The sequence below is a fragment of the Heptranchias perlo genome, chromosome 18 (assembly GCF_035084215.1).
Source record: "Heptranchias perlo isolate sHepPer1 chromosome 18, sHepPer1.hap1, whole genome shotgun sequence".
Classification (NCBI taxonomy): domain Eukaryota; kingdom Metazoa; phylum Chordata; class Chondrichthyes; order Hexanchiformes; family Hexanchidae; genus Heptranchias; species Heptranchias perlo.
The window spans coordinates 45685712-45709638 of NC_090342.1; the positions used below are offsets into that span (position 1 = coordinate 45685712).

The 23927-nt window shown below is 44.1% G+C and overlaps 1 protein-coding gene across 1 annotated transcript in view; it reads left to right on the plus strand.

The window, feature by feature from the left end:
- LOC137334464 (cadherin-related family member 3-like) overlaps positions 1-23927 on the plus strand; it is a 91033-nt gene that overhangs the window by 42351 nt on the left and 24755 nt on the right. Inside the window, exons 2-8 of the mRNA XM_067999144.1 lie at positions 3304-3500; positions 13387-13552; positions 16946-17037; positions 18165-18262; positions 18371-18475; positions 19653-19801; positions 20971-21160. Coding sequence (XP_067855245.1) covers positions 3480-3500; positions 13387-13552; positions 16946-17037; positions 18165-18262; positions 18371-18475; positions 19653-19801; positions 20971-21160 — 821 coding nt within the window. The 5' untranslated portion in view covers positions 3304-3479. The remainder of the gene's footprint in view (positions 1-3303; positions 3501-13386; positions 13553-16945; positions 17038-18164; positions 18263-18370; positions 18476-19652; positions 19802-20970; positions 21161-23927) is intronic.

Below are 23927 nucleotides of genomic sequence, written 5' to 3' on the forward strand. Positions count from 1 at the left end.
CCACCCCCCGAGATCTCTGCACTCCTCCAATTCTCGCCTCTTGTGCATCCCCACTTTTCATCGCACCGCTATTGGCGGCTGTGCCTTTTGCTGCCTAGGATCTAAGCTTTGGAATTCCCTCCCTAAACCCCTCTCTCCTCCTTTAAGATACTCCTTAAAACCTATCTCTTTGAGCAAGCTTTTAGTCACCTGTCCTAATATCTCTTCTCGTGGCTCAGTGTCAAATTATGTCTGATAACACTCGTGAAGCGCCTTGGGATGTTTTTATACTGAACTCAGTGTGGAACTCCTGAGGAAAATTCAAATGGAGCAGCCCCTCACTGTTTGCTCGTGGAAGACAGCTTCAAAGCAGAAATATTCCCCCTCCCCCCTACATTGGCATGGACTACACGTTTTCATACAGAAAACAGTTTGATAACTTGTAAAATTTTTAAAGTATGAACAATATCAACAAGCTAGCTGCGGTGTACATGGCAGTGCACTACAGATGTGGTGGGTTTGAGAGGGGAGGGGAGAGTCAATTTATCTTTACTGTAGCTAACAGTAGGTTATACTAACCATGCCAATTAGTACATAAACCAACCTCCAGAGCAAACTTCTATTCATACTGGCATGGATTCAGAACCCATAAATCGTCATGCATAAAGCGTGCTTTTATAGGGCACATTTCTCCAATTCCAGGTCCAGTCTGACCTCCAACTGACAGTTTATTCACAGCATAAATATCCTAGTCATAGATTTCAGGACACTGACTGAACCAACTGATTAAACTTTTGTCCAACGCTGCACTGAAGAAAAGGACAGCTCCTAATGATCCTGCCAAAAGCACAGCCACACAACCAAAGGGGAAATAGATAGTCGGTCAGCATGACCACTGAGATACCCTCTTACAAATATGAAAAGAAGGGCGAGAAAAGACCATTAGACCCATCAGTGCTCACCTCACCCACTAGACAGAGCAACCTCATGCACTGCATCCCAAGCAACAGTAATGTTAACCTCTGGGGAAAGGGGGAAAAAAAAACACAGGCAAGTAAAACTGTGGCCAATTTCAGGAAATCTAAGGGAAATTCCTCACTATACCAATAAGCAATCAAGCTCCAGGACCACGGCATGCGTAACCATGGTATCACTCGGCAAACTTACCAGATCCCTGAAGGTAGCAGGACAGGTAGATAAAGTGGTTAAAAAGGCATATGGGATACTTTCCTTTATTAGCCGAGGCATAGAATATAAGAGCAGGGAGGCTATGCTGGAACTGTATAAAATACTAGTCAGGCCACAGCTTGAGTACTGCGTACAGTTCTGGTCACATTACAGGAAGGATGTTAATGCACTGGAGAGGGTACAGAAGGAGATTTACGAGGATGTTGCCAGGACTGGAGAATTTTAGCTATGAGGAAAAATTGGATAGGCTGGGGTTGTTTTCATTGGAACAGAGGAGGCTGAAGGGTGATTTAATTGAGGTGTATAAAATTATGAGGGGCCTAGATAGAGTGGACAGGAAGGACCTATTTCCTTTAGCAGAGAGGTCAATAACCAGGGGGCATAGATTTAAAGTGATTAGTAGAAGGATTAGAGGGGAGCCGAGGAAAAATTTGTTCACCCAGAGGGTGGTGGGGATCTGGAACTCACTGCCTGAAAGGGTGTTAGAGGCAAAAACCCTCATTGCATTTAAAAAATACTTGGATATGCACTTGAAGTGCCATAACCTACAAGGCTCTAGACCAAGTGCTGGAAAGTAGGATTAGGCTGGGTGGCTCATTTTCAGCCGGCGCAGATACGATGGGCCGAATAGCTTCCGTCTATGCCTTAAATTTTCTATGATGTCTAAAGCCACCTCCCCCAACATGCTGAATTGTCCTCCTCACTCAGCAACTGCTTATGTTCCCTTCTTAAAAAGAGTGTAACACACTGTTTTCAAACTGGGGTCCATGGTGATCCCAAGGGATCTGCGAGGTTGGAATTCTGTCCGTCAGGGGCAGTTATACCACATGCTGCGAGCATGTAACCTTGAGAATTGTGTATTCCACACTTTTTATTCTCGTTCTTTGTTAGCACCTCTCAAACCCATGACCACCACCTAGGAGGACAAGATGTGGAGATGCCGGTGATGGACTGGGGTTAACTATTGTAAACAATTTTACAACACCAAGTTATAGTCCAACGATTTTATTTTTAATCCCATAAGCTTTCGGGGGCTTTCCCCTTCCTCAGGCGGTGTGGAGCACACCGCCTGAGGAAGGGGAAAGCCCCCGAAAGCTTGTGGGATTAAAAATAAAATCGTTGGACTATAACTTGGTGTTGTAAAATTGTTTACAATTAGGAGGACAAGGACAGTGAGCGCATGGGAACACACCTCCAAGTCACACACCATCCCGACTCGGAAATATATCGCCGTTCCTTCATCGTCGCTGGGTCAAAATCCTGGAACTCCCTATCCAACAGCATTGTGGGAGTACCTTCACCTCCATAAGGGCAATTAGGGACGGGCCATAAATGCTGGCCTTGCTAACATCACCCATATCCCAAGAATTCAAAAATGTTACTTCCGTTGCTGTATACTAATAAAAATGCTTTCTGCAATTACAGCACAATTTTCCTCTGTGTTACTGACACTGTCTTTTGGAAATCAGGCCAGGTGGTCCCCTCAAATGCACTGATATTTGCAAGAGCCCCCGCACTGTAAAGTTTAAACCTACTGCTGAGGTATACCCATACATACCACTGGTTGCCTATTCTAAAGGATGACAAGCCTCTGTGAAAAGAAATACTTTCTGCCTTTCAAGCTGACTCTTTGCCTATGTATTTTTTAGCCATGTCCTCTAATCTATTAGCACTATCTATTTCAACTATCTTATAAAAATCCACTACATCCAATCCTTTCATAATTTAAAAAACCTCAATCATATCCCCTTGAGCTTACATTTCTGGTGACAGCAACAGGATCCATAATTTTTTTTTTTAAAACAAAAAAAGGCAAATGTATAAATATTAGGGAAAAAATGCAAAGGGTGTGCGGAATGAGCAGTTTCAGGGAGCTGGCATAGGCTTCAAAGGCCAAATGGTCTTCTTGCTGTTAGATTCTATGATAATATTTTCAATGTTCCTCTGAGCCAAGTGATGCTTCACTGGTTAATGTGCTGGTTAGCACATCATAATAAACTGTTTAAAAGCCTGATGGACCAGTTAATGTAACAAGTACAGCAAAATCCATTATGCCTGTACATAGGGCCAATGGGCAGGGGGGGGGAGGTACAATTTTCAAAGTAATGTGAAATGTTTTTCTCATTTTCCATTAAGGGGTCAATGGATTTATAAAGATTCAAGGTCTACCAGCTACTGTTACAATAAAAGAAAATACTCCTGCAGGAGATTCCGTCTTTGCCTTTTCAGTGGTGTCAACAATTGATGAGATAACAGTCACTCCTAAAATAGCAGATACCAATCCGGTCAACAACTTTTTCGCTGTCTCTGTTATGCGCGGACTAGACTTGGAGGTAAGAGCATTTTATAAAATGATAGTGCTTCTAAAGGATTTTCAATTAATGCTGTGGGTGCGGGTAAGGATGGTGCAAATCTATTATACTAATCTTCCATCCCTGGTACCGAATTGCACCATAAATTGCGACCATTTCTTACCTTGCTTTTTTTTTTACTGTGGTGTTGGGGGAATTATCCGGGATTTGTGCAATTTTAGGATTGTGGAGGAGAGCAAATCTCTGCCAACAGATTTAGATGCGCTGGGAGAAAGGGTCAAACTCTGGGAAATGGTATTGAATCAAGAGGAGTGTATTTGGGGAAAACCAACACCGTATACCTACAATTTACATGGAACAGAACTGAAATCGGTTGAGAGAGGAAAGGATCTTGGTGTTATAAGCCATAATTTACTAAAGGTTCACGACCAATGTGGAGAAGCCGTAGCCAGTGAAAATCGGCTATTAGGTTGTATTAAGAGGACTATTGAATATAAAGCAAAGTTCACCATCTTGTCCTTGTACAAAACCTTAGTTGGACCATATTTAGAATACTCTGTCCAATTTTGGTCCCTTCACATGGTGAGTGACAGAGGCTATTGGAAAAGTTCAAATTAGGGCTACAATAATGATTCCCAACTTATAAAACTTAGTTATTCAGAGAGACTTAAAAAGCTGGGTTTATTCACTTTAGAGACGTGTAGACTGTGTGAAAAGTGTATTTCCCCTAGTAGAATACCCTTTCTTTATCCAATTATTCGATTTGACTATTGGTGAAGAACAGATTTATTAAATTAACAGACTGATTTGCAATACAATGATAGCTAAGCAGTAACTAACAACCCAAGTAGGCAAATATATTACCCGCTCAGTTGGTCAGCCGGCGCAAGGGGAGAGGGACTGGGTTCTCCCCAGCTGCAGCTCCCTAGGCTACACAGGGTTAGGCTCCAGCCAGCATTCACGTCCCCTGGAAGTATCTAGCCTGGTCTCGGTTCCAACTGCAAACCTGATAAGCTTTTTATACCCCATTCCTACCTGAGGAACATACAATCCTGCAAATGGGTCCAAGCCATGGGTTGGGGCAGGGGTTTCCCTGTTTGGTGCCAGTGGATAACCTGGCGGTACGGGGGGGGGTGGGTGGCTTGCAAGGACTGTAAGTCCACCTGGGTATCAAGAGGTTGAGGGGCGTGTGGGGGCTGTGCAGAATAGTTCTGTTGAGACCCACAATGCAGGTGAAATGCTTAACCTCCCAGAAGGTGGCCAACAAGTGTCTCTCACAGGGAATATATTTAACTTCCACTCCCATCAGTATTCGTGAGGCATTGGCGATTGGTAACAAGGCTGGTTGACGGCTCCATGTTCAATGGTCCTACTGTCGGTATGAGCAGGTGGCCTGGTGTGCACATTATGCGACCTGTCATCGCCTGATTCGAGGAAATCCCGGTAGCACTATGAGGTGGGGGGTGGAGCGAATGGCCATTAGACACATGGGCAGCATGTTAGCTCATTGAGTGGCGTGATCTGCACAAAACTCAGTTGGCATGATTTTCAGGGTACGATTGCCCTGTTCCACTGTTCCCGAAGACTGAGGGTGATATGGAATGTGCAACTTATGCTCTATTTTCAGGAGTTTCCATAGTTCTGAGAAAATTTTACTGGTGAAGTGGGAACCCTGATCACTTTCAATCTGTATGGGCACTCCCCACCTGCAGAAGACCTCACTCAGTAGGAGGCGTGCGGCCGTCATGGCGGTGTTGCTGCGACAGGGGAATGCCTCCATCCATTTGGTGAACCTATCTACTATGACTAGACAGTGCAGGTGGCCAGTGGGGCCCTTGGGTAAGGGTCCTATAAAGTTGATCTGGAGGTGGGTCCAGGGTTCCTCTGGGGAAGGTGTGGCTTGTAGCAGTGCCCAATTGGCACCGGCGGGTGGATTTACCTGTAGACTGGTCAGACAGTGAGCTGTTCGCTCCGGTCTCTGGGCTGGCCATCAGGCTACCCTAGCCATCTTAGCGTAGGTAGTTTCGGTAGAGATGTATGTCCTCCCGTTGGGTGGCTATGATACAAATTGAACATTTCTTCGCAGAATGCTGGGGAAAGGCAAACGGTAGGCATCTCTCTGGCCCCCTGTTGGTAGAACAGTAGTGGTGGGTCGTTGCCCGGGGCCAAACCTGTCAAGTGGTCCCAAGCTATGGGTTGGGGGAGAGGTTTCCCTGTTTGGTGCCAGTGGATAACCTGGCGGTATGGGGGGTGGGTAGCTTGCAAGGACTGTGGGTCCACCCGAGTGCCTGGTGTTATGGCCCTGACCTCTTTGGTCACCTTCCCCGGTATGTGCCACCTCCTTAGCCGCTTTATCCGCCTATGAAATCCCCACGCTGTGCGGGTCCTTTCTTGTGTGTGCCCTAACCATCCATATATGTGTCTCCCATAGAAGGGCGTCCCAACGATTGCTGAACAGATCCCCATTTAAAAGAGGTTTCCTGTCGGAAGTGCAATACTTATTCTTATGATACAAGGGCAGTGCTAACATGGTGTTAATTGTATAGGCACTATCAGACCAAATATTCACAGGTTCGTCAGATGTTTCAATAGCAGCGGTCAGGAGGGCAGCTACGTTTGCATATCGGGCAGAGTGGGGCACACACTTGTGCTACATTATCTTAGAGGGGAGGAGCACGGAAAAACCTGTCGGGGGTTTGCTATGTTCATGAAAGGATGATCCATCGATGTAGATATCAGTTGCATCTGTAAGGAGTTGTCTAGATACAGGGTGCTGAGCGAAGTTTAGCAGAGGCAGTGGACACTGATGTGGTTCTCCTTCATACAGCAAAAGCTGTGGGAGTAAGGTGGTTTGTCTTGGACTGATCTCCATAGGTCGTTGGCTGAGTAACAATGTCCAGTGGCTCAGCCTAGCAGAGGGTACCAGTGTATCTCCCAGCTTTATCAAGAAGTTGAGGGGTGTGTGGGGGCTGTACAGAATAGTTTTGTTGAGGCCCACAATGTAGGTGAAATGCTTAAGCGCCCAGAAGGTGGCCAACAAGTGTCTCTCACAGGGGGTGTATTTAATTCCACTCCCGTCAGTATTCGTGAGGCATGGGCAATTGGTAACAACTTTCCCTGTACCTCCTGGCAGCTAGACTCTGGTCCGTGGCTCCCACCTCCAGGTGGAAGTCCTTCTCTAGGTCGGGTCTGATTAAACAAGTTGCCTGCGTGACAGCCTGTTTCAGTTTGTCTACAGCGCTAGTATGTTTGGGAGCCCACATTCCCTGGAACTCATCAGACTGTCCTTTCAATAGTTCGTACAAAGGTTTCACCAGGTCCGCAAAGCGAGGAACGAATGATCGCTGGTAACCCACCAGGCCCAAAAACAATCATAAGGCTGTCTTTGATGTTGGCAGGAGCAGTCTCTGGATAATGTCGACCATATGCTGGTCTGGAGTTAGCCCGTCTTTCCCTGTGGAAACACCCAAGAAGGTGACCTGTTCCTGCAGTAATTGGACTTTCCGAGGATTAATTTTTAATCCCACCTCCTTCAATAACCCCATCAGTTCTTTTAAGAGTGTGACGTGTTCCACTTCCCCCCACCCCCGTCACGAGCAACAGATCATCCACGTATTGCAACACGCGTGGTGGCCGTGAGAAGGCTTTAATTGCCTTAGCCATCCGTTTGTGGAAGATGGTAGGGGCATTGGAACCCCTGAGGTAAGCATGTCCAAGTATAACCCTGTTCCCCAAAGGTGAAGGCAAACTTATACTGGTCCTCTTGTCATAGAATCATAGAAGTTTACAACATGGAAACAGGCCCTTCGGCCCAACATGTCCATGTCGCCCAGTTTATACCACTAAGCTAGTCCCAATTGCCTGCACTTGGCCCATATCCCTCTATACCCATCTTACCCATGTAACTGTCCAAATGCTTTTTAAAAGACAAAATTGTACCCGCCTCTACTACTGCCTCTGGCAGCTCGTTCCAGACACTCACCACCCTTTGAGTGAAAAAATTGCCCCTCTGGACCCTTTTGTATCTCTCCCCTCTCACCTTAAATCTATGTCCCCTCGTTATAGACTCCCCTACCTTTGGGGAAAAGATTTTGACTATCTACCTTATCTATGCCCCTCATTATTTTATAGACTTCAAAAAGATCACCCCTTAACCTCCTACACTCCAGGGTCAGACAGGTACGCTCCCGAAACCAATGTCTAGGGTTGAAAAGCACCTGCTCTGCACAGGTATCTGGGACAACAACGTGGGCATCTCCTGTACCACCGGTGAACAAGCGGGGGTAACTGAATTTGGTTTCCAGTAACCAATGGTGAGCCGCCAGCTATCATCCAGCTTTCTAACGGGCCAGATTGGAGAATTTGTTGTGTACGTGCCCAGGTGGATAACACCCTGTTTTAACAATGCTTCAGCGGTGGCCTCCACATACGGATCACTCACTACCGTATCGGGTACTGCTTGGCAAATGGGTGAGGGGGCTCATTAATAGACTCCTCCCCCTTCATTCTTCTGCAGTCATGCTTATGGGTCGCGAACACCTCTAACATTGGTTCAATAATGGCCATTACCGCAGGATTGGCACTCTGGGGCGGCGCTAACACACGCACTCCCCTCCCACGCCCCTCTGTCTCGTCCCATGTAATACCATATACATTGATTCACAGTCAACAATCATAACGGTGGAATCGTAACGTGTCGGATCCCAGTATACCACAGTGGTCATATATGCTCATAAATATAGGACCCAAAACTTGCATTAATGCATCGCCCAGTCTTAACATGATGGGGGTAAAGCTTTGAAAAGATGAACTGGAGACCCCTCCAGTAAAGCCTGTAAGTTCCATCATAGCCCCCTCCACATGGAGAGTGCCTGTGGATGATAGTCACGGACGATCCAGTGTCTACTACCATAATTTGTTGCCAGCCCCCTCCTACAACTGCCTTAACGGTGGGTCATCTCGGTCTATCCAATGTTAGGGGTACTGGTCATCCCCCTGGGGGCCCATACCTTCAGGAGAGGGACGGATCTCCCAGCGGTGAAACCAAGGCCTGGCTTATAACGGCCACCTAGCCCTCCCTGTTTTCCGGCGCCCTTCCAGTGACTTCTCGGTCGACCATGTCTTCACACATCATTTTATTCATAACCTGTAGCTTCCCCATTTCTGTCCAATTCAGCCAGCTCGTCTCACGGCGGCCCTCCCCGCCGTGGTGGCCCCTGTAGCCCTCGGCTCGGATCTCCACGTTCCCGGGTGAAATGACCTGTGTTCCTGCAGCTATAGCGGGTGGATCCCTTGGCGGGTCTCTGTTGGAATCTGGGAATGGGGGGTAAGGACTCTCTACTACCGATACCTGCCCTTTCCCTTTGGGGTTAATGATGTCTTTCACTGAATCCCATGCCACTATGGCACGGAGTTGGGCCCGAGCCCGGGGGGTCCCCGGTGGTGCAGTCATTCCCATGGCGGCCCTCACTCGGGGGTGTACCTAGGAACATAGGAATATAGGAACAGGAGTAGGCCATTCAGCCCCTCGTGCCTGCTCCGCCATTTGATAAGATCATGGCTGATCTGTGATCTAACTCCATATACCTGCCTTTGGCCCATATCCCTTAATACCTTTGGTTGTCAAAAAGCTATCTATCTCCCTGTTTTAGGAACATGTGTTTGTACATCCGATCATCCCGGCGATTCGGGACTGTCGGCTGTGCTCGCTGGTAAAGGTCGAACAGATGGTTACTGAAGACCGTGGGGTGTTCATTTGGGCCCTGCGATGTCTCGGCCCACATCTCCATGAGATTCCAAACCTGTCAGCCCATGAGGTCCAGAACCTCCGTCAGCACGACATCTGGATTATTAATGGCGAGCGCCGCCGCACCAGGCAGGCCTTGATGGACCCCGCCAGGGTGCGTGGAAGGACTCTTTTCAGGTCCTCTAACTCGGGGTGGGCTCGTTTGAAATCGCCCCGAGCCTGAGCCACGACGACAGGACTGTCCTCATTATTTATAGGTCCGAGTTGGTCAGCGGTCAGGCCCCGATTGTAAGTCAACCGAGCCTGCACTACATAGTTGGTGTCCCGCCTGGTCTTCCATGTGATCACTGACAGGTGGGACCTGCCTTGCCCTATCTGGACTTGGCCCATGCTCAGTCTTGCACTAGCCTGCGGCCTCCTCCTCATTATCACTGTCCCAGTTTGCCTGTTGTCCAGTCATGGCGGCACCCTGGTGACCCAGATTCCCCTGTAATTCACAATCTTCAGTGTACACTGGGTGCGATCGGCTTCCCTTAGGGCTCCCCTGGTGTCTGCCCATTCTTTGGCCAGGTTTGTATTTTGTTTCTCCAATTTTACTCTGCTATCTTCCAATTCCTGAGTGCTGGTGCCGTCGCATTACACGAGCTGTTTTGCTGCTGCTGCGCTGGCAGCACTGGTTCCTGAATCTCACTGTCGACTCTCTCCCGTTTGACCATCTCCTCTTTTAGCTGTTCCTTTAACTCCTCCACCTCTTTCTCCTGCGCCTTCTCCTTTTCCTCACTCCAGCTTGCCCAGAAGCGAGCACAAAATTGTTTCTTTGGCACTTTGTCTTTTACCTTTTTCTTATCCAGATCTTCCACAATTAAATTACATCCTTTACTGTATGACAGTCTGTCTCCTCCCATGAGGCGAGCGATCGGTTTATTATACTTGGTTGACCCGAGTCCCTTTCCCGGTAACTCATCTGACCCTCCTCCTATCTGCGCCATGTCCCTGTCTTTGTCACTGGAGAGTCCCTTAGGTCTCACTCCCTATTGGGTTCCCTCCTTAGTTGGACACGTTGATCAATCGCTCTGACCCAAGGTCAATCTGTTAACTGTTCCTCTGGTCAAGTCCTACCACGGTCGCCAATTTGTGAGAAGTGTATTTCCCCGAGGAGAATATCCCTTCTTTATCCAATGATTCGACTTTACTCCATATTGGTGAAGAACAGATTTATTAAATTAATAGATTGATTTGCAATACAATGATAGCTAAGCAGTAACTAACAACCCAAGTCGGCGAACATATTACCCGCTCAGTTGGCGAGGGACTGGGTTCTCCCCAGCTGCAGCTCCCTAGGCTACACAGGGTTAGGCTCCAGCCAGCATTCACATCCCCTGGAGGTATCTAGCCTGGTCTCGGTTCCGACTGCAAACCTGATGGCTGAAAGCCAAGCTTTTTAATACCCTATTCCTACCTGAGGAATGTACAGTTCTGCGTACTGTCTTGCATGTGGCATGGGAGGGGCTAAGAAAAGGGAAGTGCAAAAGGTCACCCTGTGGCTGCTACAATGTTTGAGTAAGGTCCATCAAACAACCTATTGTAGCAGTTTCTAAAGTGTTTACAGCTTTCCTATTATCTGACTGCATTGTTATTTTAGAAAGGTCGATAGTTTTCATTATATTTTGCCCAGTGCCTGGTTCTGTCACCTAATCTTTTTAGTTCTTAACTCATTTACAACGGACTTCATATTTAATGGACTCCTATTGGACTCTCACAATGGACTCTCACAAGACTAAGGGTTAATTTGATAGAGGTATACAAAATAGTTAAAAGAATAGATTCTATTCCCATTGATAGATTATTTCAATTTAATACATTGGGGAAGACCAGGGGTCATGCTTATAAGTTACACACAGAGTAGGTTGGATATTAGTCGGTTCTTCTCTTGCCAGAGGATAGTAGACCTTTGGAGCAAGTTGCCGGCTCGTGCGGTGAGCGCTGACTCTCTGTAAACCTTCAAAAGAGAGCTGAACCAGTTTCTGTCTGGGGCAGTGATCACATCTTGTAAAAGGTAGGTGAATACCAGGTAATATAGCATGACCAATGTGACCTCCTGGAGTGGTTTTTGATCGCTAAAGGGGTCAGAGGAATTGTCCAAATTTTTTTCCCCCTAATTGTCCATGGGAGATTACATGGCTGCTGGTGGGTAGGGGATGTCTAACCATGATGCTTCGTAGATGACGATTGTGTGGAGCATGCTTGATGGACCAGATGGTCTTTTCCTGCCTGTCATTTTCGTATGTTTGCGTTATTATTTTATTTACTATTAACGACAATAGCATTGCCACAAGGCAAATGTCAGAAGCTTGTCAGTATTACAAATCAAAGGACAAACACTATTAATCCATCTGCTCCCCTTTACATGGCCCAATGCTGGGAAGCTATTGAGAAAGATAAGTAGAGAGGGAGGGTGGATTGCATCAGGGTAGGCCTCCACACTGAGGCAATCTACGTCCTCCATGGTCAGCGCTCAGGCAAGAGCAGTTTTAGGTGTCACCTCTATACTGCATACTTTTTGTTTTAAACAAAAAGGATTCTTTCCACTAGTGGGATGGAAATGGAATGAGTCTTCAGGAACATTTAGCATTTGCGTGCAGAGGAAATTTAAGGTGGAATTATTAATGAAAAGCAAAAAAAGTACAGATGCTGGAAATCAAACAAAAATGGAAAATGCAGGAAACACTTGACAGGTTAGGCAGCATCTGTGGAGAGAACAGATGCGTTGATGAAGTGTTCACACCTAAAATGTTAAACTCCTCTATTTCTCTCTCCACAGATGGTGCCTGACCTGCTGAGTGTTTCCAGCATTCTGTATGTTTGTTTGAGTTGGATTCATACTTGCTTTTGCACCTGCGTTTTCACTTGTTCCAACCCCCCCGCCCCAACTCCAAAGGAACAAACATTTTGGTCCAAGATACTAAAGCAGGATTTTCACCAGAAAGATGAGAATTTCACCAGCAAATTCAAACAAATATCCTGCCACAGCTTAAATGGAAGTCTCGGGCATTTTCAGAAGAAATGTGCCTGTGACAGTTTGAAGTGCTTTGTCTCTGTTTTTTTTTGTTTCTATCTTTTTTCCTGGTCGATTCAAGGTTAAAATATGATTTACTTACAAGAAAATAACCCATTCTGTTTGATGCACAACAGTCCAGGAATAGATGATATCTGTTGTAGGTATCAGAGTGATATTATTAAGTAAATGGCTTAAAATGGGTACGGTAGTGTACTGGACTAGTAATCCAGAGGCCTGGACTAATAATCCAGAGAATGTGAGTTCAGATCCCACCATGGCAGTTTGAGAATTTGAATTCAGTTAAAGCAAATCTGTAAATAAAAAACTGCTATCAGTTAAAGTGACCATGAAGCTATCAGGTTGTTGTAAAAACCCAACTGGGTAAAGGGAACCTGCCACCCTTATGTGGTTTGGCCTTTATGTCACTCCAGTCCTACACCAATGTGCTTGATTCTTAATTGCTGTCTGAAGTGACTCACCTTCTCAGAGCAACTAGAGATGGGCAATAAATGCCAATCTTGCCAGTGATGCCCACATCCCAAGAAAGAATTTTAAGAATTGTAACTGTTTACTTGCTTGCTTTGTACTGTCACTTCAAAGGGGACCGTTACAGCTCAGTAGCATTTAGATTGTTCCAGCAACTGTTAGGCGGGTAGTGGCCCATCCTTGCTTTGTGATCAATGTATTTGCATACAATTATGTGCAGGTTATAAATTCCTGAGTTTTCACTTGAAGACAGTTTGAGACTCAGTCCCATTTAGCTTCGACATCTGTAAAGGTCCCAAAAATCTAACAACTTCATTGTTATTTTAGCCCTTACACTTGATATCAGATCATCTCTCCTATTAGTTTACCTACTTCCACATAAAAGAAATCCTTGTAATTGCAAATTGGTTGTAAATTGAATGGAATAATGTATGATATATATAATAACCAGCACACTACGACTATCTTCCAAGTAGGCATTCAGCATCTGTGCAAAAACGGTCAACATAGCTTCACATAGAGAGTGATTCTCTTCTTCTTAGTTTGAAGTATTACAACTCTCGCAACATACATGTTGCATGTATGTCCAAAATAAACTTCCCATTTTCTTATTTCAGGTGACTGTCTCAGAAAACCCCAGACTGGATTACGAAACTCAATCCAATTACGCCCTGTTAATCTACGTTGTAGATAATAAGGGGAATACAGACTTTCAAACACTTACAGTTTTGTTAAGCGATGTCAACGAACCCCCGAGATTCCTGGATAATCTAGCAAATGGAGGTAAGGATCAGTGTAGCCTGAGCAAAATGTACATTTCTCAAAAAAGAGCATGAGCAGAGTTTTCATGGTTGGCATTGTACAGACATTATTATAACAGACTGTTATTTTCACCCTCTTTACAAGCACAAATTAAAAAATACACTCTTGGACAGACTGGGATAGATTTTGACTTTTGAAATTTGCATTTATATAACACCTGTCACAACTTCAGGACATCCCAAAGTGCTTTACAGCCAATGAAGTACTTTTGAAGTTTTGTCATTGTTGTAATGTAGAAAACATGGCTGCCAATTTGTGCACAGCAAGTTCCCACAAACTGCAATGTGATAATGGCCAGATAATCTGTTTTGGTGATGTTGGTTGAGGGATAAATATTGGCCAGGACACCAGGGAGAATGCCCCATCTCTTTTGAGCAGTTGACCAGTGAAACGAGCTGGCCATGAGGCCCGGGCCTCAATTGAATCTGACTGGTGAGCAAGCGGATGCCAAACAGGTGTCCCGAGTCAGCTCATCGGTTTTGGACCATAGGAATATGGACCAGCTGTGACACTTGGTGGGAGTGGGGGGTGAAGAAGGAGGGGGGAAAGTTTCAGGGAGGTCCTGGGGGGGAGCAAAGCAAGATCAAGCCCTGGCCAACAGGAGCCCATCGTATTTTAGCGGGGCTCTGACCAATTCTATCCTACAATGGCAATCGGGGTTCTATGTACGTCATAGCACCCCAATTTGTGTATTAAAAAGGGGGCTTACTGCTTGAAACAGGCAGGAACTTCGGCCGCCAAGCAGTAGCCCCCTGTGACAGTCACAGTGGGCTGATTGTTTGGGTTAACGGGGGCGGTAAGGCTAACAACCCCATTTTGAGGCCATTACCACTTGGGTCACACTCAGTCGCTTGGCAGCTAATATTTGTTCAGAGTGAATTTTAAGTGATAAAACTGTTCAAATCGTGCTGTAACTTCCTGTTATTTCCAACATAAAAGACGTGCAATGGGGCAGGCATTATATTCACCATTGTTCCTTTGATTTCTGTGGGGAGCTTCGACTTTAAACAGGCAACGAACTACTAACACAGTTGCTGAGATTCTCAAGAGAAAATTGCAAACATGTGTCATTTCTCTAAAATGACCACAGCCACTTTGACCTAATTTAATTGCTACACATAATCTATCGGGGGGCGGGGGGGCAGATAGAAATTGTGTATCCAGGCAGATGTTTGGGTAGAAAATATGCTAATGAAAAGAAAGGTGGGGGGGGGTGGGGGGGGGGGGGTGGGGGGGGGGGGGGGAGTGCAGGGATGAAGGTTTATAGGAATCTGAATAGCACTGGTTGCTTTTTCAGGGAAGGTAGTTAGTGGGGGTGAAAATGAACTTCGGCAGGTGTGCGCAATGGGCGGTAGTAGATTGGCCGCCAGTTATACACCCCACCGATTGAAGTCAATGGGTGGGGTGTATAATGGGAGCAGATCCACTACCACCTGTTTCCTATAGTTGAATTTCACCCCCTAGTGTTCCTTAAAGTAGGGAGTTAACAGGTTGTGATCATGATAGCAGGAGCCAAAGGGAAAGACCATGATAATTAATCATATGTGGACTCTGGATGGAGCAAGTTCGATGGGCCAAATGGCTTTTTCTTGCTGCGGATGTTTAAAGCAGAGGTCAACGAAAGAAATAACTCAGCCCTGCATTGTTCCTGTGTAATGGGCAGGGTGGATAAAGGGGAACCAAAGGATGCAGTATATTTGGATTTCCAAAAGGCGTTCGATAAGGTGCCACATAAAAGATTACTGCACAAGATAAGAGCTCATGGTGTTGGGGGTAATATACTGGCATGGATAGAGGATTGGCTAACTAACAGAAGAAAGAGTCGGGATAAAAGGGTCATTGTCAAAATGGCAATCTGTAACTAGTGGGGTGCTGCAGGGCTCAGTGCTGGGGCCTCAACTATTTACAATATATATCAATGACTTGGATGAAGGAACAGAGTGTCTTATGGCCAAATTTGCTGATGATACAAAGATAGGTGGAAAAGCAAGTTGCGATGAGGACACAAAGTGTCTGCAAAGGGATATTGACAGGTTAAGCGAATGGGCAAAAATTTGGCAGATGGAATATAATGTGGGAAAATGTGAAGTCACCCACTTTGGGAGGAAAAATAAAAAAGCAAAATATTATTTGAATGGAGAAATACTACAAAATGCTGCAGTACAGAGGGATCTGGGTGTCCTCGTTCATGAAATACAAAAAGTCAACATACAGGTGCAGCAGGTAATCCGGAAGGAGAATGGAATATTGGCCTTTATTTCTAGGGGGATGGAGTATAAAAGCAGGGAAGTCATGCTACAACTGTACAGGGTGCTGGTGAGACCACACCTGGAGTACTGCGTACAGTTCCGGTGCCCTTATTTAAGGAAGGACATACTTGCATTGGAGGCAGTTCAGAGAAGGTTTCACTGGGTTGATTATGGGTATGGAAGGGTTGTCTCATGAGGAAAGATTGAACAAGTTGGGTCTATACTCATTGGAGTTTAGAAGAATGAGAGGAGATCTTTTTGAAACATACAAGAAAACATGGCTGCCACCTGTATGTTGACTTTTTGTATTTCATGAACGAGGACACCCAGATCCCTCTGTACTGCAGCATTTTGTAGTATTTCTCCATACAAATTGGCAGCATGGTACATCAACTCGGTGAGGGAGGCCCTCTGATCCGCCCAAAACCTGTTGGTTTTCCAGCTGAAGGAGCTGTCCACGACAGAGTGTTGCCGACTGGCACACTCCAAGGTCCAGAAGTACGTGCTGTGGGACGCACTGAAGCGAGGTGCAGCCTACGCAAAGGCTCTGTGGGGAAAGGCCACCGTGTAAAGCCACTCCACTTTGTATTGTGCAGAATGTATTAGAAGATATGCACTATATTTTGAATTGTAGGGATGAGATCATAGTGTGTATGATCTGCATTGTATTGGTTTGAACTATATTGCTTGAAAGTGTCTTTTTACATGGAACTGTGCGTATCTTAAAATTTTATGAAATAAAGTATATTTTGAAATTTTAAAATATTGTCACTTCAGTTCAGATCATGTCCCTCTCTGCCATTGTACTTGCCACCAACAAAATATAGAGCCCACTGCAAATGGAATTTAAAGAAACCCAGCACTTAAATTAAAAAGAATGCAAGTTGGTGTGTGTTACAATGATGCAACGGACATCGAGATCCAGATGACATCAAAAAAAACTGTCTACTCTCTTGCAACATTCTGACCCAGTCATCATCCTATTGAATATCTTCCTTACATTAAAGTCTTTTGATCAATCAAGAGGATTATACTAATTGATCCATGAATAAATGTATCCACAATAGCCCATCAATGTGCTCATTTATCCTGTGTTACTTCACAGCTGTATATGTGGACTTTCTGGAGAATTTAGCAGTTGATGCGATGATCTACGAAGTTCAAGCAACTGATCCTGACAGGGCTGACGTTCTCTCAGTAAGTGATTTCCAAAACAGGTCAACACAAATTCTCAAAACTGACCTTTTTTTCTTCCCACTTTTTCCTGAAGGTGGTGACTCATGTTGGGATAAAGATGTACCTGCAGTCCTAGATTGCCTCATCCGTGTGACAATCCTTTACTTGTAATTTATAGTGGCGTGGGGAGGAAAGGGCGTCACAGTCAGACTTCACCCTGCCCTCGTCTAACTTCCTCGCATGCTCGTTTCGCAGTCGGGGTTGCTGGATAGCGACGAGAAGGAACACTAGCTGATTTTTCCACCCACACTCTGCAGCCAAGAACACGGAGGCTAATTGTATCACTGCTAATCCAGCTAAGATCAGCAAACTCAGCACAAAGCCTGAGCTCTCCCTGGGCTATAAGATTCAGCACCTCATTGCAGAGTGCTTTTGCCTGCTGTGATATAGGGGGGAGCTCCACAATTTAGCATTTATCAAAAAAAAAACACAATTCAGCCAATCTCAAGTTCAGAAGTTCACATCACAATATGCTTCACCAGTGTACCTTATATATCAGGAAAACCTGCTAGTCAACAATTAATCTGTCGGAGCAAGTTGGCAACATAGAAACCAAGCAACACCTTATTTTACTGTTCAAAAGATTATTTGATTTAGGGTTGCTATTAGGTTTTATTTGACTTAAGAAAATTGAAATGTGAGATACATCCAATAACCAAATGAGAGTGTTTAAATTGCTACCTTCCTATTTTCCTGTAATATAGGTGGGTATACCTGTTGCAATTTCGCATTTTTTTTTTGCCAGTTTTCAAATTTAAAATGCGAACTGGCAATGTTGAAATCCAGTAGCTGAAGTCCCGGAACAGTCAGTAAATTGCATTGAGAGGCAGCAATGGAGATAGGAAAGTACCACAATGCAAAGCAGCTCAGAAAAGGCTCTATTTCTTAAGTGCGCTGGTTTGCATTGAGTGAGTGAGTGAAAATGTGTTGAGGCGTTAACTAAATAACAACCAAATAAAAAGAAAGGAAACTTAAAAATAATGAATCCTTACAGATTTCAAACATCATATCTTTATATTTTTGTGAAAAAATGTAGAAAAGAACTGGTTCATTTGAGAAAGTAACCAAGTGCTTTGGCTTTATTTCAGTATTCAGTCAACTCTCCTCTGGTTACTATTAATCCCAATGGGAAAAATGGGGTGATTCTTGCAGCAAAAACGTTTGACTATGAGAAAGATTTTCACAGGTAACAATTCTTCTTTCCCTTTCAAAATTGTCTTATTTTGTTAATTCATTTGTGTTTTACACACTGATAACTTCAGAATACCTAGATTACTGCTTTATATTTTTGCAGCTTCAGTGTGTTAGTGACAGTAAAGGATGCAGCAGGTAATAACGTCACTGGGATTGTGGTGGTCAATTTAATTAACGTGAATGACAACTGGCCTGTCTTTAAGCAGTAAGTGCAAAAAAAAAGTGTTTCTTCCTAACTCGATGAATGTTAAAGTTTGCCGAAAACCCGTGTCTGGGCAGATGCAGCTGTAGGAAAGAGAACAATGAAAATAAAAGATTAAAAACTACTGCCCTGTTCCATAATAAAACAAGAAAATGCTGGATATGCATAGGTTGATCAGTGTCTGTAAAAGGGGTAACGTTAGCTGGTTCTGAAGGGTCAGTTCTGATGAAGAGTGACACTTAAAATATCAATTGTAAACAATTTTACAACACCAAGTTATAGTCCAGCAATTTTATTTTAAATTCACAAGCTTTCGGAGGCTACCTCCTTCCTCAGGTGAACGATGTGGAAAAAAGGAGGGGCAATAAATTTTTCCACATCGTTCACCTGAGGAAGGAGGTAGCCTCCGAAAGCTTGTGAATTTAAAATAAAATTGCTGGACTATAACTTGGTGTTGTAAAATTGTTTACAATTGTCAACCCCAGTCCATCACCGGCATCTCCACATCATGACTTAAAATATCAACCTTGCTTTTTCCTTCAAATTGATCTGGCTGATCTGCTGTATATTTCCACCGATTTCATTTCAGATTTCCATCATTTAAAAAAAATTATTCATTCTTGGAATGTCACTGGCAAAGCTGGCATTTATTGCCCCTCCTTAGGTTCCCTAAGAAAGTGGTGGTGGGCTGCCTTCTTGAATGACTGGTAGCAGTTTTGATACAACGAAGAGGCTTGCAAGAGCACTTCAGAGGGCAGTTAAGAGTCAACCATTTGTTGTGGAACTGAGTAAGCATGTCACGTTCCCTTCTTGGGAATCACTTGGGTTTTTACAACAATCTGCCTGCTTCACGGTCACTTTTTCTAATACCAGCTTTTTATTTCCACCTTTTAAAAAAAAAACTGAATTCAAATTCTCAAACTGCCATCTTGGGATTTGAGCTCGTGTTCTCTGGATTATTAGTCCAGTAACATAACTACACTACCGTGCCCCATTCACAACTTTTCTTTTTGTTATTTTTTCAGGGAAATTACTTTAGAAAATGTATAAGGGTTCATGTTTTATCTTGTGCTTTGGTTATAACCTCAAACAAATAAATTAATTGGTTTTGCTGAATTGGCACTTCGTGGCAGCTGCCGTGTTATCGTGTTATATTCTTGATCCCATGTATCTGTTGCAGAAATAAAATGACATTTGACATTTCGGAAGAAAAGCCACCAAATTCAGTAATTGGAAAGGTTACAGCCTACGATGCCGATGACAATGGTACATCAAGCAGCTTGATTTACGTTATGAATACTGCAAACCGGTTCTTCACCATTGACTCAGGTACGTGAAATACAAGCCAAAAACAACCTCCGCTGAAATATAACCAGAGCTTGTCATTTAAAATGTACCAACTATTTGGGGATTACAGCTGTGCACAGACACCAAACGCCTGACAGGAGGAATCCTACATTACAAAGCACAAAGTCTACACATGTTATTCACCAGCTAAAAGGCATGTGTAACTCTGAATAAATACTTCCAACAATCTATTAATCGATCCCTGGATTTTCACTTCTTAGTCTGGTATTTTTTTGGTGCAATAAATACAATTGTATGTCTTCCATTTTGTGATTGAGAACGATATATTAGTGAAGGGGTTACAATGCTGTAACGAATGGGGAGCTTGGGATCTTCTGTAACTACATGAGACAGAAAAAGTATATCATATTAAGGCTGAGATCGGTTTATAATCTTCAAATCACACTGAAGAATCTGTATTGATAACATTGGTACACATGCAAAACAAAGCAATTGTCACATGGTGATTCTACAATGCAAGATTAGTGTAATTAACAGGGTCCTGTGGCACAGAAAAGGCTTTTGCAATCCTTATGCATTACATAAATAACAGAAGAGTATTAGAAGACTTCAGTTGTTACTCACTCTTATCTGTTCCAGGGCTATGGGGAAAGAGGAGGGGAGTAGGATTAATTGGATAGCTCTTTCAAAGAGCTGACACAGGCACGTTGGGCCGAATGGCCCCTTCTCTGCTCTATTATTCGATTGCAGGTTACTAAATTAAATAGATTCTTTTAAAATGTTGATATAATTCCAAACATGCCACAACAGATTAGCAAAAATAACACTGGGCCGCGGGAAGAACTCAACATTCCCTTCTTTATTAACACTTGCCTTTCTTGTTCATTTTCGCCTCTCCTCTCTGGAGGGGTTGCCTCCTTGCTGGAGAGTGGTTCACAGATGGTAGTAGTCTTCCTGTAACCAACTGGCCCTTGTTCGTGTGTGAGTGATAGCAGGCTATTCTGACTCTGGAATGGTGGAGGGGGCAATGGAGTTACAGTCGAGTTGGATCCTTTCCTCACCTGACGCTACAATGGTTTCCAGCAGGGATCGGTCTTCTAAATTTTAACAATACTCTATTCCCAAAAATATTTAGAAGTGTTTAAAGCGAAATATTATTCTAAGTGCAGTGTGGTGGTTTTCTACTGCAGTTACAGGTGAGCTGATTGTATCAGCAATAATTGACAGAGATAACAGACCTTTCAGGGATGTTCCAACTCAAGAGTTTGAAGTCGCTGCTAAAGACAGCCCTTCTGGAGGGCATACGGCCTGGGTTACAGTGAAAATCATCATAAGAGACGTCAACGATAACCAGCCCTTCTGTTTCCCACATACACACAGGTACCTTGTGAATTAATTCTTTTGTTGCTGCAAATGTTGGTAAAGGATTCAGTTAGGTGATAGTAGATCCCATTGCACAATGAGAAACTGGCCATTTACGTTGGAGATTTGTTCTGTGTGCTATGTGTGGCATATCTGGAGACATACAAAAAAAGCTATTTTATGATTTTGCTACACATTATACACAGGAAATCTTTATGATCTGCTAACCAAATTACAAGGGTGCAAAAAATTGATGTCTGCAAAACATAGATGCCCTGCTACAGCGAATTCTGGCCCTAACAGCACCTGCTGTTAGTTAGACTTGCCCCTACACCCTTCAGCTCAAAAATGCGTTGCCCACAAAGTTGCTGAAAGCGCGAGCTGGTAACAGCACAGCGAGAGTAAAAGGGCATCAGGTGCCTGAGTGAACAGGGCATCACCTTAACCAGTGAGATTTAAGGATTGGGAAATAAACACAGGAAGGACAGAAGGAGGCTGAATTCAATATCAAATCAAATAGAGAAAAAGAAATAAAGAGGGGGAAAGAAGGTTGGATTAGGAGAGAAAGAGACAGAAAAGAACATTTTTTTAAAAAAAAAATGACATTTTTAAAATCTCCCCGAAAAATTCAAAACCTGAAGGAATGAGACTCCACACTTGTAAGAATTAATTTTTGATGCTAGGAGGGGTTAATTGGCAGTCATTAACACTTACCACATCGATAAAAGGGTACTTATGCTTGTAATGATAAGACTTAACTTTCTGTGGCAAGTTTAGTGGGCAATTAATAGGCAAATACAGCAAGTTCCTAAAAAGAAACAGGAGGGCCAAGGACGAGATATCATTTTTGCAAAGCTAACAGCGGAGTGGCGCAACTCGGACAGCAACTATTGGATATTCACATTTAACCGTGCATCTGCTCTAGGCCTGAAGTTGCTGTACCATTTACCCATAAATAACGGAGAACGCCATTAGCCCTTGCCGTTATTGTGACAGAAAATTCTGGCCCATACTCTAAACAGCCTAGACTGCCCACGATTCCCTCAAGCATAATCTCCCGGTTTCTGTTGTTGCATAGAGCAAAATACAAGCAATTCTCCACAAGGAGAGAGTGAAACTCTGCAGGGAAGAGATGTGCCAGCCCACAATGTTTCCCAGTGGCTAGATAAAGAACAACATTGGTGGAAGCCTGTGACTGGATCACCTGCCAACCTGGCATATGATGTGTGGCACAGGGACATCAAAAAAAGTGAAAAACACACACACCCTTCAAATTTAAATGCATACAAAGTACTTTTCAAAAATACCATAGTACATTGAGCTAGTATCATACCATGGGCACACTAGCAATGTGGATGCACATTGGGCAAGTCACCCAGATTATTGGACGCTCAGGCTTGTTCTGTGCCTCTTAGCGTGGCATCATGTGTTGTTGAGGACCTGTGCACCTTCTGTGCGCTAGGCTCATGAAGGCCACAGATATTATTCAAATAAAACCACACAATGCCCTCAGCATCTGAACAATGCTCCAATCGCTTAGTGCCCATATAAAATGGGCATTGGCTGATGGCCTGTTCAGCTACATTGGGTCCTCAAAAAGGGACAGCAATGCCAACTTATGTGCTGCCCTTTTAGGTTTTGCCACTGAAGTTCATTGAAGTTGCACCCTATCTCCCATCTCTGAATGGCTGGCAATGAAACCCTAATTATCCAGAGCCTCAATAGCATCCATGGGTATCCAACCTGGCATAACAATCCGTCTGCTGGTCCTGGAGGAAGAGGTGGTGGCGATGGAGGTAGCAAGCAAGGCAGATGCATTCACATCCTAAGTGCTCAAGAAGTAGTATCCTTACTCTGCCGCCCCAAATACTAGCCAAGCCAATTGTACCTGGACATTTCCAAGGGAATCTGCATGCGGAGACCATGATTCAGAAGGGAAGCACTTACAGAACTTTGTACTCACCTGGAGCCAGACTTTGACTCTATTTGAATGAGAGCTAGCTCTGTTAGTGGCTGTCCAGGTGGCAGTTGGGTTGCATTTTTTGCCACTCATTCTTTCCACGTAACAGGAGAATATCAGTTAAGTCTCACAGCCAGCAGTGAAAGGCATTAATGATTGCATGCATGTAGCCATATGGGCCTTATGGGATAAAGAACGTTTCCATTTCATGAACATGCAGCTGGTCTGTGACCATTGGTACAGAATCATGTACATTAATGCCCACTAATCTGACAGCTATCATGACTCTTATTTTATGACAATCAACGGCGCTACCATTATTTCAAAGGTCTAGGAGTCCAAAGCTATCCTCTGACCTTTTAAGGCACCCATAGACAAGACCTGAAAAGAGACATAGTGAGGTACATGGTGGAGCAGAGCATCAGGATGTTAAAGCAAAGGTTCCAAAGTTTTGGCCGATCAGTGGGCTGGGGAGTCTTGCAATGCAGCCCAATAAAGACATCCAAGATTATCAGCCATTTATACCTTCCACAATTTCATCCTGCAAAGGGACATTTCCATGAAACGAGTAGAAAAGGTGAGCCAGTGGCAGAAGAGGATGTTGAGATGTTTGTAGAGTCAAGATAAAAACTTTTAAGGCAGACTTTAACAGATAATAACCTTAATTAAGGGCTGCATTATCCAAAAAACAACAGTCATTGCATATGTGTCCAATACACTGTCAGGATCATGAAAAGCAATGCATTTCTCCACACCTACCTTATTTTGCCTCAAATCGAACTAAGGTGTTGATTTTAAACCCTAAGAATGGGTGGGTTGGGGGCG